Source organism: Capra hircus, chromosome 12 (assembly GCF_001704415.2).
Source record: "Capra hircus breed San Clemente chromosome 12, ASM170441v1, whole genome shotgun sequence".
Taxonomy (NCBI): Eukaryota; Metazoa; Chordata; class Mammalia; order Artiodactyla; family Bovidae; genus Capra; species Capra hircus.
Window position 1 is genome coordinate 13,923,211 of NC_030819.1, and position 14,863 is coordinate 13,938,073.

Consider the following 14,863-nt stretch of genomic DNA (forward strand, 5'->3'; position numbering starts at 1 on the left):
AAGTTTTAAAATCTTTAATTCTTACATGTGTTCCCAAACATGAACCCCCCTCCCACCTCCCTCCCCACAACATCTCTCTGGTCATCCCATGCACCAGCCCCAAGCATGCTGCACCCTGCGTCAGACATAGACTGGCGATTCAATTCTTACATGATAGTATACATGTTAGAATTCCCATTCTCCCAAATCATCCCACCCTCTCCCTCTCCCTCTGATTTCTCAAAGACGACATACGGATGGCTAACAAACACATGAAAAGATGCTCAACATCACTCATTATTAGAGAAATGCAAATCAAAACCACAATGAGGTACCACTTCACACCAGTCAGAATGGCTGCGATCCAAAAATCTGCAAGCAATAAATGCTGGAGAGGGTGTGGAGAAAAGGGAACCCTCCTACACTGTTGGTGGGAATGCAAACTAGTACAGCCACTATGGAGAACAGTGTGGAGATTCCTTAAAAAATTTCAAATAGAACTACCTTATGACCCATCAATCCCACTCTGTGGCATACACACCGAGGAAACAGAATTGAAAGAGACACATGTACCCCAATGTTCATCGCAGCACTGTTTTACAAAGCCAGGACATGGAAACAACCTAGATGTCCATCAGCAGATGAATGGATAAGAAAGCTGTGGTACATATACACAATGGAGTATTACTCCGCCATTAAAAAGAATTCATTTGAATCAGTTCTGATGAGATGGATGAAACTGGAGCCAATTATACAGAGTGAAGTAAGCCAGAAAGAAAAACACCAATACAGTATACTAACACATATATATGGAATTTAGGAAGATGGCAATGACGACCCTGTATGCAAGACAGGAAAAAAGACACAGATGTGTATAACGGATTTTTGGACTTATTGATTATTAACTGTTTGAACACCTAACACTTGATAATACTTGAATAATGGGGTTATTGTGATTCTATTTTACCCTTCCTTTGTTTTATGTAAGCTCTCAAGGAAATTGGGGTGTTGAACTCCTCGAACTCAGTGTCTGGCCCTGACAGACTGAGGGATGTGATAGAAAGCTGATGTTTGTAGGCAGTTCACTATTTTGTAGTAATAACTGAGTGAAAAGTAAAATAGGAATCCTAAGTTTCAGGCAGGAAAAAAGAAGTGGAGAAATTTTAAAAGCATAAAAAATCTTTCTCATGTATTAAAATCTAGCTTTTTATTGATAGATTTTTAATTCTTAAATCTGGAGCAAGCTTTTTTTTGGTGATGAAAATTCACTGTCAAATTTTTTTAGTATGTGAACGTTTTTTAATCAGTTCAGTTCTTTCCAGAAAAAAAGTTTCAATTTGAAGATTATCCAGACTTTTAATGAATCATATGGAATCATTGTGTGTGTGTGTGTGTGTGTCTTTCTTAAACATAGCAGTTACTGAAATTCTCTTAACATTTAGATATGTAAAGATGTACAGACACCCTAAGTCTTTCAGGAATATGACCCGTGATTGGCATGGTGGTACTTTTCCTTCTCCATCATATTGGACTATGCACTGTCTCGTGTACATTCATGTTTTTTGTTTTCCTTGTAGAGAAGCATTTTATTGCTCCTGTATAGCCAGAATAGGTAATGGCATGTATCACATATAAAATTGAGGTTTTATCGCTCTGACACATGATGTTATAATTAATTTATTTATTCTTCATTATTTTGTTGTTGGTGTTACATTAGAGCTCTTGTTCAAATTAGAACTCTGACCATTACTTATAAGAGTTAATTTAGCATGAGTGACTTCTTCATATAAAGTGCCCTTTTGGCTTGCTGAGCATTACTGAGGTTTATTCTATATCAAAGGAAAATGGAGAGATTAGTGATTTCAAATTATTTATTGAAAGACCAAGGCATGCTAGGTACTTCTGCTGCCACCTTGTGAAGATTAATGAGATAGACAGGTAAAACCAAAGGTCATGATGAAAACTTATAAATGATTAAAACCCTCCCCCTGAATATTCTAAGTACATTATATTAATAAGTTTGTGTGCATCATGCAGTTTGCATTTCAGGCAGGTACTCTGTCATCTCTACTGCTTAAATTCTGTGGTGTCTAGAGCTGTGTCTGTATGGAAATCTGGTGGAAGAAGGTATCTTCCTAAAGGCAATTATAGCTGCTTCAAACCCCCAAAGATATAGGATTGGATGAAAAGGCCTCCAGGACACAGTATCATAAAATAGGAAGGATAAAAAATGTGGGCTATGCTGCTGCTGCTGCTAAGTCGCTTCAGTCGTGTCCGACTCTGTGTGACCCCATAGACAGCAGCCCACCAGGCTCCCCCATCCCTGGGATTCTCCAGGCAAGAACACTGGAGTGGGTTGCCATTTCCTTCTCCAATGCATGAAAGCGAAAAGTGAAAGCGAAGTCGCTCAGTCATATCGGACTCTTAGCGACTCCATGGCTGCAGCCTACCAGGCTCCTCCCTCCATGGGACTTTCCAGGCAAGAGTACTGGAGTGGGATGCCATCGCCTTCTCCAGTGGGCTATATTAGCATGAAAATGAAAGTTACTCAGTCATGTCTGCCTCTTTGCGACCCTCATGGGCTATACAGTCCATGGAATTCTCAAGGCCAGAATACTGGAGTGGGTAGCTATTCCCTTCTCTAGGGGATCTTCCCAACCCAGGTCTCCTACATTGCGGGCAGATTCTTTACCAGCTGAGCCACAGGAGAAGTCACCAGGGAAGATATATTAGCATATCAATGACTATTATTTTCAACTACTTTCTGAAGTAATTTGTGTTATTTGTTGAAATGAGTGTGTTTTTATAAACTTTAATTTGCAGGAATCGGAATCACCAACCCTAAAAGGCGTTTCGTTTACTCTCAGGCCGGGTGAACTGTTGACTGTGATTGGACCTGTGGGAGCAGGAAAGGTAAGTGGTGATGCCTTTTGTCAGTTTGACGCAACACTGCACCTCCTGTTAAATTCTCAGAGTGGAGCCCAGAGCTGAGTGTGACACGGTTTGAATTGGGTGTGTCTTGAACAGTGTTTTTTTGGGCTCCAAAATCACTGCAGATGGTGACTGCAGCCGTAAAATTAAAAGACGCTTGCTCCTTGGAAGAAAAGTTATGACCAGCCTAGATAGTACATTCAAAAGCAGAGACATTACTTTGCCAACTAAGGTCTGTCTAGTCAAGGCTATGGTTTTTCCAGTAGTCATGTATGGATGTGAGAGTTGGACTGTGAAGAAGGCTGAGCGCTGAAGAATTGAGGCTTTTGAACTGTGGTGTTGGAGAAGACTCTTGAGAGTCCCTTGGACTGCAAGGAGATCCAACCAGTCCATTCTGAAGGAGGTCAGCCCTGGGATTTCTTTGGAAGGAATGATGCTAAAGCTGAAACTCCAGTACTTTGGCCACCTCATGTGAAGAGTTGACTCATTGGAAAAGACCCTGATGCTGGGAGGGATTGGGGGCAGGAGGAGAAGGGGACGACAGAGGATGAGATGGCTGGATGGCATCACTGACTCGATGGACATGAGTCTCAGTGAACTTCGGGAGTTGGTGATGGACAGGGAGGCCTGGCCTGCTGCAATTCATGGGGTTGCAAAGAGTTGGACATGACTGAGTGACTGAACTGAACTGAGAACAGTGTTTCTCTAGGTGTGTTCTATAGAATGTTAGTTTGCAAGGAGGTTTCATGGCCAAAAAAGTCTGAATAAACGCACACTGTGTTTTCCTTCTTTTTTTAATTTTTATTTGTTTTAAATTTATTTATTTTAATTGGAGGTTAATTACAGTATTATATTGGTTTTGCCTTACATCAATATGAATCCGCCTGGGTATACACTTGTTCCCCATCCTGAACCCCCCTCCCTCCTCCCTCTCTGTTCCATCCCTGTGGGTCACACACAGTTGGGAACTGCTTGTGGGGAGTTTGGCTGTTTCAGTGAAGGAAATTATTAATGCGATAGCTGTTCAGGATAGACGGAGACAATGGGGACTTCTTTTTGTCACAGTGGCCCCTCCAGGAAGTCTGGAGGTGGTGAAGGCTCTTCCCAGAAGCTCTAAGCATTTCTCACGTGACTTTATCTGGTCCTGTCAGTGCACATGTAAGTGAATGTGCAGGCATGTGGTAGAGCTTAAACTACAGATGTGAGCCAGACCCCGATGCCTCTGCCTTTCAGAGGCAGCCAGATTCTGAAGTGAGACAGATATGCAGGCAGATTATTTCAGTGCAGTGTGATGAGTTCTCTGATTGTGTGGACATAGACATGCCTCTTCTGTGTGTTACAACAGATTTGAAGGACATGTGTACATGCACTTAGTCTCCTGTGTTTTTCACAACAAAATACAGAAACCTAAATGTGGGATTTGTACAGGAGAGGGAGATGATTACCTCTGGGATGGACTTTTTTAAAATATTTATTTATTTATTTATATTAAAAAAAAATTATGTATTTATTTTACGTTTTTTAAATGTATTTATTTTTTTAACTGGAGGATAATTGCTTTGCAATATTGTGTCAGTTTCTGCCATACATCAACATGAATCAGCCATAAGTATATGTCTGTCCCCTACCTCTTGAACCTCCCTCCCACCTTACACTCCTCTAGGTTATTACAGAGCATGAATTTGAGCTCCCTAGGCAGACTGGTTCTAAATAGGAAAAGGAGTACGTCAAGGCTATATATTGTCACCCTGCTTATTTAGCTTATATTCAGAGTACATCATGAGAAACGCTGAGCTGGAAGAAGCATAAGCTGGAATCAAGATTGCCGGGAGAAGTATCAATAACCTCAGATATGCAGATGACACCACCCTAATGGCAGAAAGTGAAGAGTAGCTAAAAAGGCTCTTGATGAAAGAGAAAGAGGAGAGTGAAAAAAGTTGGTTTAAAGCTCAACATTCAGAAAACGAAGATCATGGCATCTGGTCCCATTACCTCATGACAAATAGATAGGTAAACAGTGTCAGACTTTATTTTTTGGGGCTCCAAAATCATTGCAAGTGGTGATTGCAACCATGCAATTAAAAGATGCTTACTCTTTGCACCCATGAAATTAAAAGACGCTTACTCCTTGGAAGAAAAGTTATGACCAACGTAGATAGCGTATTGAAAAGCAGAGACATTACTTTGCCGACTAAGGTCTGTCTAGTCAAGGCTATGGTTTTTCCAGTGGTCATGTATGGATGTGAGAGTTGGACTGTGAAGAAAGCTGAGCGCTGAAGAATTGATGCTTTTGAACTGTTGTATTAGAGAAGACTCTTGAGAGTCCCTTGGACTGCAAGGAGATCCAACCAGTCCATTCTGAAGGAGATCAGTCCTGGGTGTTCTTTGGAAGGACTGATGCTCAAGCTGAAACTCCAGTACTTTGGCCACCTCATGTGAAGAGTTGACTCATTGGAAAAGTCTCTGATGCTGGGAGGGATTGGAGGCAGGAGAAGGGGACGACAGAGGATGAGATGGCTGGATGGCATCACTGACTCAATGGACGTGAGTCTGAGTGAACTCTGGGAGTTGGCGATGGACAGGGAGGGCTGGCATTCTGCAATTCATGGGGTCACAAAGAGTCGGACACGACTGAGTGACTGAACTGAACTGAACTGAACTGAGGCATGATGGACTTTAACTCTTTGACCACAACAACCTCAGAGTTCTCTTAATTAATAATCTTTGTATGTATTCTTCACACATTGCTTTAAGTTAAAAAAGAATATTTATTTATTTGGTTGAATTGGGTCTTAGTTGCAGTACATGGGCTCTCTAATTGTGTGTGGGCTTAGTTGCCATGGGGCATGTGGGATCTTAATTCCCTGACCAGGGGTCTAAGAAGAGCCCCTGGCATTGGAAAACAGATTCTTTTTTTTTTCTTTATTACCTGGGTATAATTATTAATTTTTTAAACTTTTTATTTTTATTGGGATATAGTCAACTAACAGTGTTGTGATAGTTTCAGATGAACAGTGAAGGGTACATTTCAACCATACATGTACACATGTATCCATTCTGCCAAACTCCCCTCCCATGCAGACTGACACAAAGCATTGAGTAGAGTACCATGTGCTATATAGTAAGTCCTTGTTGGTTACACATTTTAAATGTAGCAGTGTGTACCTGTCTATCCCAAACTCCCTAACTATCCCTTCCCTACATCCTGGAAGGTGGACTTTTAATCACTAGACCACCAGGAAAGTCCCCACATAACTTTTTAAGAACAAGTATTTGTCAAGTAAGTGATACCCAGATGCAGGAACAACTGCATTAAACATCAGATACAGAAAGTACGCTCAAACTACCGCACAATTATACTCATCTCACATGCTAGTAAAGTAATGCTCAAAATTCTCCAAGCCAGGCTTCAGCAATACGTGAACCGTGAACTTCCTGATGTTCAAGCTGGTTTTAGAAAAGGCAGAGGAACGGGATCAAATTGCCAACATCCACTGGATCATCGAAAAAACAAGAGAGTTCCAGAAAAAACATCTATTTCTGCTTTATTGACTATGCCAAAGCCTTTGACTGTGTGGATCACTATAAACTGTGGAAAATTCTGAAAGAGACGGGAATACCAGACCACCTGACATGTCTCTTGAGAAACCTGTATGCAGATCAGGAAGTAACAGTTAGAACTGGACGTGGAACAACAGACTGGTTCCAAATAGGAAAAGGAGTACATCAAGGCTGTATATTGTCTAACTGCTTATTTAACTGCCATGCAGAGTACATCATGAGAAACACTGGGCTGGAGGAAGCACGAACTGGAATCAAGATTGCCAGGAAAAATATAAAAAACCTCAGATATACAGATGACACCCCTCTCATGACAGAAAGTGAAGAAGAGACATTACTTTGCCAGCAAAGGTCCGTCTAGTCAAGACTATGGTTTTTCCAGTGGTCATGTATGGATGTGAAAGTTGGACTGTGAAGAAAGCTGAGTGCCGAAGAATGGATGCTTTTGAACTGTGGTGTTGGAGAAGGCTCTTGTGAGTCCCTTGGCCTGCAAGGAGGTCCAACCAGTCCATCCTAAAGGAGATCAGTCCTGGGTGTTCATTGGAAGGACTGATGTTGAAGCTGAAACTCCAATACTTTGGCCACCTGATGCGAAGAGAAGACTCATTTGAAAAGACTCTGATGCTGAGAAAGTTTGAGGGTAGGAGGAGAAGGAAACGACAGAGAATGAGATGGTTGGATGGCATCACCGACTCGATGGATATAGGTTTGGGTGAACTCTGGGAGTTGGTTATGGACAGGGAGGCCTGGTGTGCTGCAGTTTATGGGGTCGCAAAGAGTCGGACATGACTGAGAGACTGAACTGAATTGAACTGAACAGAAAGTACACATCCTGCTGGTCTGTTCTGCTAGTGAAGGATGTTAAGTATTCTTAGTATTTGCTGAGTAGAGCACTTATGTTGGAGAAACTCAGGCAGGGTAGATTGTTCAGTTCACTGCAGTGATTTTAGAGCCCCCCAAAATAAAGTCTGACACTGTTTCCACAGTTTCCCCATCTATTTCCCATGAGGTGATGGGACCAGATGCCATGATCTTAGTTTTCTGAATGTTGAGCTTTAAGCCAATTTTTTCACTCTCCTCTTTCATGTTCATCAAGAGGCTTTTTAGCTCCTCTTCACTTTCTGCCATAAGAGTGGTGTCATCTGCATATCTGAGGTTATTGATATTTCTCCTGGCAATCTTGATTCCAGCTTATGCTTCTTCCAGCCCAGTGTTTCTCATGATGTACTCTGCATATAAGTTAAATAAGCAGGGTGACAATATACAGCCTTGGCATACTCCTTTTCCTATTTGGAACCAGTCTGTTGTTCCATGTCCAGTTCTAACTGTTGCTTCCTGACCTGCATACAGATTTCTCAAGAGGCAGGTCAGGTGGTCTGGTATTCCCATGTCTTTCAGAATTTTCCACAGTTTATAGTGATCCACAGAGTCAAAGGCTTTGGCATAGTCAGTAATGCAGGGATAGATGTTTTTCTGGAACTCTCTTGTTTTTTCCATGATCCAGTGGATGTTGGCAATTTGATCTCTGAGTCCTCTGCCTTTTCTAAAACCAGTAGATCGTTATGGTATATATATTTGTTGTCCACCTTCAGTTTACATTGACCAATAGTGCTCTTTTCCATTTTTTTCCTTCAGTATTCAGAGCTGCACTTTATCCTGTTCTGATATCCTTCATCAAGCACCAGGGTGGGGACTGTGCGGCAGGGTTGTCCCGGCCTGAGTCCACCCTGTTCACATGTGCATGTGTTGCTATCTGTTTCAGTCGTCACTGTTACGTGCTCTGCTGGGGGAGCTGCCCCGGAGCCAGGGGAAGGTCAGCGTGCATGGAAGGATCGCATATGTTTCTCAGCAGCCCTGGGTGTTTCCAGGAACTGTGAGAAGTAACATTTTATTTGGGAAGAAATATGAAGAAAAGCGATATGAAAAAGTAATAAAGGCTTGTGCTTTGGAAGAGGTGAGTAATGACTTTTGAGCTGCATATACTCAAATTTCAAATGATAGTGTTGGCTTTAGCTATAAGATTTGTTGAAAGTTCTTTTTTTTTTTTTTAATTTGAAAGGTCTTTGTTGCTTTAAGCTGGTCTGGGTAAATATGCAGTTGTATACGCAGCTGTTTTAAATGCCTTTATTTCATTTGATGAAGCTTCATTCAGTTTTAGGTTCTTTTTTTTAATGGACAGTTACAAAAATTTGTGAAAACAGAGAGCACACTGTAATGATCCCTCATGTACCCACCCCCAGCTCCAACCAGGGTCAGCTGGTGGCCAGTCTTGCTGCATCTCCACCCCTGCCCTCTGCCAGCCCCACCCCCACCCCATTATTATTCTGGAGCAGATCCTAGATCTCAGGTTAGTCCATCTGTAAACATTTCATCTGCTTTTGTCAAAAAGATAGGAAAGGCTTTGGAAAAAAAAAATCACCAACATTATTTCACCTGAAAAATTACCCTAATTCCTGAATATCATCAACTTTCTCATCGGTGTTTACACGTTGCTAATCATCTCACTGAGAAATCTTGTACACCATTGATGGAATCAGACTCCACATGAGGTCTGCCCGCTGCATTTGGTTAGTGTCTCCTCAGTCTCTTTCAGTCTCCAGGTTTCCCTCTCTGCTTGGTTTTGAGTTGTAATTTATTAAAGAAAATTGAATGCCTTACAAAATTTAAAATGCTTTAAAATTTCTTCTTAATCCTGACTCATTTCATTGGGGAAGAGATTGTTTTTCAGAAATTGCATTGAGTTTCACAGAAAATGGCAAGAAGAAACATTTAACTCTTCCATGGGATTTAGATGAAATTAGTAAATGAATGATGAAAACTGAACTTGCTTAATAGGAAAATGTAATTTGGCATAAAGAAAGAAAAACATAAATACGGATTAAATAGTATTTTACTCTCTTGAGTTATAAAAATCCATGAACAATAGTGTTAAAGGGCTCCCCCTGTGGCCTGTTCAGACTGGACATCTGTTATACTGTGAGGAAAAGGCTAGGACTGTCTTTCAAAGGTGTGGTGGTGGAGGCTCCAAACCTGCTTTCTGAGGAAACAGTAATTTTGCTTGAGTAATGCTTGAACATCATAGATTTTTATCAGGTGAATATCAATTTTTGATGATGTGGACAAAACAGAATTGCTCACTCTTCTGTTTCTTTCTCCTGGTCTGTGGTTGGTTAATGGGAGATTATGTTTGCAGAACTGATGTCAAGTTAGCAATAATCAGCAAGATTTTTATTAAATAGTGTTTATATTGTGTAAGAAAAGAAGGGGAAAGCAAACATAAAACACTTAGACAATAGCTGCCATTTATTCAGAGTCTACATGCAAATCATTTCTCTTTCTCAGACATGCACCCAGAAGAGGGTATGCTGCTGTCTTTATGAATATCTTCAGTGTTACCATCTTCATTTTATAGTTGGTAAAACTGAAGCTTGGAGAGAGAACTTTTTAAAAAGCAGGTGATGGGTAAAGCTGGAAGGTGGGATGTGGAATAAACAGATTTCAGGTGTTTCCTCTTTACCTTAATCCTATCAACCTCCTGATGCCCAGATCAGACTCCAGAGACCTAGACCAGTGTGTGGGTGTTTCTTTTATGACCTTGCCTTTCTGGTGAAGCTCAGCCTTGTTTTCTCCCCACATTTGAGCGTCTCTGCAAAAGAGCAGGTGCTGGACAGTGGCTGACATTCAGTGTTTCCCTGGGGGCCAGTGCTTTGCCGCAGCCACGTGGAGTGACAGGACCAGTAATATGGATAGTGTCCATGGCTTCACCCATCCTTGGGAGTCTGTGCAGCACAGACTCTGGTGGGAAGGGGCCCTGCAGGACTGGGCTGCACAGCGATTCTTCTGTACATGATGTGACATTTATAAACATGGACTGCTCTCCTGTTCTCTGCGCAGTCAGGACATGCAGGCAGGCCTCTCGTGCCCATTCCCTCCTTGGCAGGAAGGGAGGCCCAGGGCAGAGAAGTAGTGAAGAGACGAGTTGTGGTTTAGTCTTGCCTGCTGTCACTTTGGGTATGTTCTGTTTCCTGCCTGGGCCTCCGACATTTCAAGAGGATACTGGGTCAGAAAGTTTTGCTGCTTCTCTGAAGTGTCATCTCTGCCTCTGATTAGCAGGGGTCAGCAAGGTCGTTTTGATACCTGGGAGCCACCTAATGAGTAATGATCCTCTGCTCTTCTCCTTTTAGAATCCATGACTCAGTGGATGGGCATCAGGTGGTCACATAATAGTGGTGTGCTGGAGGTATTTTGTCCTGTAAATACGAAGACTATATGTGCAGTAGAAAAGGCTTGGCCTTTGGAGAGAAGCAGTCCTAGGCAGTATCTCCAGGTGTTTGTCTCAGTTTCCCTTCTTATTAAATGCAGGAGGAGTGGGGTTACTGTAAACGCAATAGGCCATGCCTGTGGAATGCAGGCATGTCAGGGTTTCAGTACATGGTTGCTGTCCTTACCATTCTAACCCTTTTCTCTACATCTGTCCATCCACACATCAGTTCAGTTCAGTTCAGTCGCTCAGTCATGTCCAACTCTTTGCAACCCCATGAATCGCAGCATGCCAGGCCTCCTTGTCCATCACCAACTCCCGGAGTTCACGCAAACTCACGTCCATCGAGTCAGTGATGCCATCCAGCCATCTCATCCTCTGTTGTCCACTTCTCCTCCTGCCCTCAATCCCTCCCAGCATCAGAGTCTTTTCCAATGAGTCAACCCTTTGCGTGAGGTGGCCAAAGTACTGGAGTTTCAGCTTGAGCATCAGTCCTTCCAAAGAAATCCCAGGGCTGATCTCCTTCAGAATGGACTGGTTGGATCTCCTTGCAGTCCAAGGGACTCTCAAGAGTCTTCTCCAACACCACAGTTCAAAAGCCTCAATTCTTCAGCGCTCAGCCTTCTTCACAGTCTAACTCTCACATCCATACATGACCACAGGAAAAACCATAGCCTTGACTAGACGGACCTTTGTTGGCAAAGTAATGTCTCTGCTTTTGAATATACTATCGAGGTTGCTCATAACTTTTCTTCCAAGGAGTAAGCGTCTTTTAATTTCATGGCTGCAGTCACCATCTGCAGTGATTTTGGAGCCCCCCAAAATAAAGTCTGACACTGTTTCCACCGTTTCCCCATCTATTTCCCATGAAGTGATGGGACCAGATGCCATGATCTTCGTTTTCTGAATGTTGAGCTTTAAGCCAACTTTTTCGCTCTCCTCTTTTACTTTCATCAAGAGGATGTTTAGGTCCACTTCACTTTCTGCCATAAAGGTGGTGTCATCTGCATATCTGAGGTTATTAATATTTCTCCTGGCAATCTTGATTCCAGCTTGTGTTTCTTCCAGTCCAGCGTTTCTCATGAGGTACTCTGCATATAAGTTAAATAAGCAGGGTGACAATATACAGCCTTGACATACTCCTTTTCCTATTTGGAACCAGTCTGTTGTTCCATGTCCAGTTTTAACTGTTGCTTCCTGACCTGCATACAGATTTCTCAAGAGGCAGGTCAGGTGGTCTGGTATTCCCATCTCTTTCAGAATTTTCCACAGTTTATTGTGATCCACACAGTCAAAGGCTTTGGCATAATCAATAAAGCAGAAATAGATGTTTTTCTGGAACTCTCTTGCTTTTTTGATGATCCAGCAGATGTTGGCAATTTGATCTCTGGTTCTTCTGCCTTTTCTAAAACTAGCTTGAATATCAGGAAGTTCACAGTTCACGTATTTACACCCATATAAATATAATCAAGATTTTTTTCCCCAAAGTTCTTCCTCCTCCTACATCCCCCAAATCCTAGAGGAAAAAGCACTGGCAAACAGGATTTCTTAGAATACATATGTCAATAAAAACTAGATGTATTAAACTAGGTCAAATTGAAGTAAATGTTTAAGTTCATCCAAATGAAACATTTCTCTAATAAAACTGAAGTAATCCCATTGGCAATATCAGTTCAGGCTGATGACGTCAATTCCAAGGCCCAGGAGGCAGAAGACTCAGGGACTGAGTCTCAGTTTCTCTGTTTGCTAGGTGTGTGGTTTTGGCTGATTGTCTGAACCTTACAAGCCTGTTTCTTCATTTGTAAAATGGAGATAATAATACTGTCGATCTTATAAGGTTGTTTCGAGAATGACATGCAATAGTGACTTAAAGCACCTGATTGCTAGGGACATAACAAGCACTCTATAAATGTTAGAATAATTTTGAAAATAAATTAGCCTCTAATTGTAAGCTCAACCAGTTTTTGGTAAAGTCACATCCATAAAATGTGACTTGTAAGAAAGAAGGTATCTTCTTGATATATGTCACTTTCATTATTTGAGCTGATAATTTATATAGGTGCTGTACATATAGTATATTACATAAATCAACAGTAAACATATTCTGTTGCCATAAGCAGGAGTGTATGTAACATTGGTCTGCATGTCATCTTTAACCATTTTTAAAAACTTTTGAGTTTTAAGTTGTTTTTTTTTTTAAAAAACAAGTTTTTACAAAACGTTTTTAAGGCTTTTAAAAACTTTTAGGCATTACACAGTTAAAGGTATCAGGCTGATAAATTCTAGTTTGATATTTTCCCACATAGATCACTTAACCATACAAATCCCTCTTGGATGCCTATAAGCTTGTACTTTCATCTCATATTTATCACATTCCTGCCAGCATGAATGTTGCAGAAGGGGGGACCCCTTCCAGGGCCAAAAACTGGGCTCTTGTCTAACACTCAGAAATGAATTGTCCAAGGAGATACATGTGCTGACAAAGCAAGAGATTTTATTGGGAAAGGGCACCCGGGTGGAGAGCAGTAGGGTAAGGGAACCCAAGAGAACAGCTCTGCCACGAGGCTCGAAGTCTCAGGTTTTATGGTGATGGGATTAGTTTCCAGGTTATCTTTAGCCAGTTATTCTGACTCAGAGTCCTTCCTGGTGGTGCATGCATCGTTCAGCCAAGATGGATGCCAGCGAGAAGGATTCTGTGAGGTGGTCAGACATGTGGTGTCTCCTTTTGACCTTTCCTGAACTCTCCTGGTTGGTGGTGTCTGGTTAGTTCCGTGTTCCTTACCAGGACCTTATGCAAATGGTTACTGTGGTGCCTGGCCAGGGTAGGCAGTTTCAGTCAGTCTCCTTCCCCTAACATGAACATTTTCTTTACAGATTGCCTGGAAAATCATAGGATAATAAGTTAATTGATGCTTGTATGTCTAGGTGTGTCTTGAGTTAGTTTAGTGTTGTCTTCATTTCAAATACACTCTTTAGTCACGACCTGGGCAGCGTGATGTGGAAGAGCAAAAGGCTCTGAACTGACATGAGCTGGTTCAGAGTCCAGCTCTTCTGTTTAACAGGTAACAGTCCTCATACCAGTAATGTGATCTCACTTAGTCTCAGTTTCCTCATCTGTGAAATGGGGCCAGTACTTCCTGTGCAGCTTGTTGTGAGGCTTAGTGATAATCAGTATTATGGCCCAGCCCAGTGCTTGGTGCACAGATCTTATCCCCCAGGAGCTGAGAAAAGCTGTCTGCATGTGTATAAATGATGGAGCAGGATAAGACAGGTCCTTCACAAGAGATGTAAACAAAACCTTAGGAACCCAACAGGAAGAGAGATAAATCCAGGATGTGTTCATGGGAGAGTGTATTTGGGCTGAGCCTGGAAAGATGGGCAGGATATTAACAGGCCATTAGAGGAGGGGCAATTTCAAATGGAAAAAAAAAAAAAACTGTGAAAAAAGGCAGGGCCTCGCCTCGTTTGAGTCTGAAGTACAGCATTCTTCCACCAGGTCCTCACGTCTGGCCCTCATTAACCATTACTACAGGCTTCTCCACGGTGTTTGTTGTTGTTGTTCAGTTGATACTTTTGAACTGTGATGCTGGAAAAGACTCTGGAGAGTCCCCTGGACTGTCGCAAGGAGATCAAACCAATCAATCTGTAATGAAATCAACCCTAAATATTCACTGGAAGGACTGATGCTGAAGCTAAAACCCCAATACTTTGGCTACCTGATGTGAAGAGCTGACTCATTAGAAAAGCCCCTGATGCTGGGAGAAATTTTGGGCAGGAGAAGAAGGGGCTGACAGAGGACGAGATGGTTGGATGGCATCATCGACTCAATGGACATGAATTTGAGCAAACTGCAGGAGACAGTGAAGGAGTGGGAAGCCTGATGTGCTGTGTCCATGGAGTCGCAAAGAGTCAGATACAACTAAGCAACTGAACAGCAACTGAACTGCAATTTTTGAAATCTCACCCACAGAGTGAATGTGCTGCTGCTGCTGCTAAGTCACTTCAGTCGTGTCCGACTCTGTGCGACCCCGTAGACGGCAGCCCAAAAGGCTTCCCGTCCCTGGGATTCTCCAGGCAAGAACACTGGAGTGGGTTGCCATTTCCTTATCCAATGCATGAAATTGAAAAGTG

At 42.1% G+C, this 14,863-nt stretch overlaps 1 protein-coding gene across 1 annotated transcript in view; it reads left to right on the forward strand.

Annotated features, from left to right (window-relative positions):
- The window catches only part of LOC108637252 (multidrug resistance-associated protein 4-like), a gene marked incomplete at its 5' end in the record, with an annotated part of 74,948 nt that continues 62,887 nt past the window's right edge, over positions 2,803-14,863 (forward strand). The window contains 2 exon segments of the mRNA XM_018056294.1: positions 2,803-2,892; positions 8,234-8,425. Of these exon segments, the coding sequence (XP_017911783.1) occupies positions 2,803-2,892; positions 8,234-8,425 (282 nt within the window).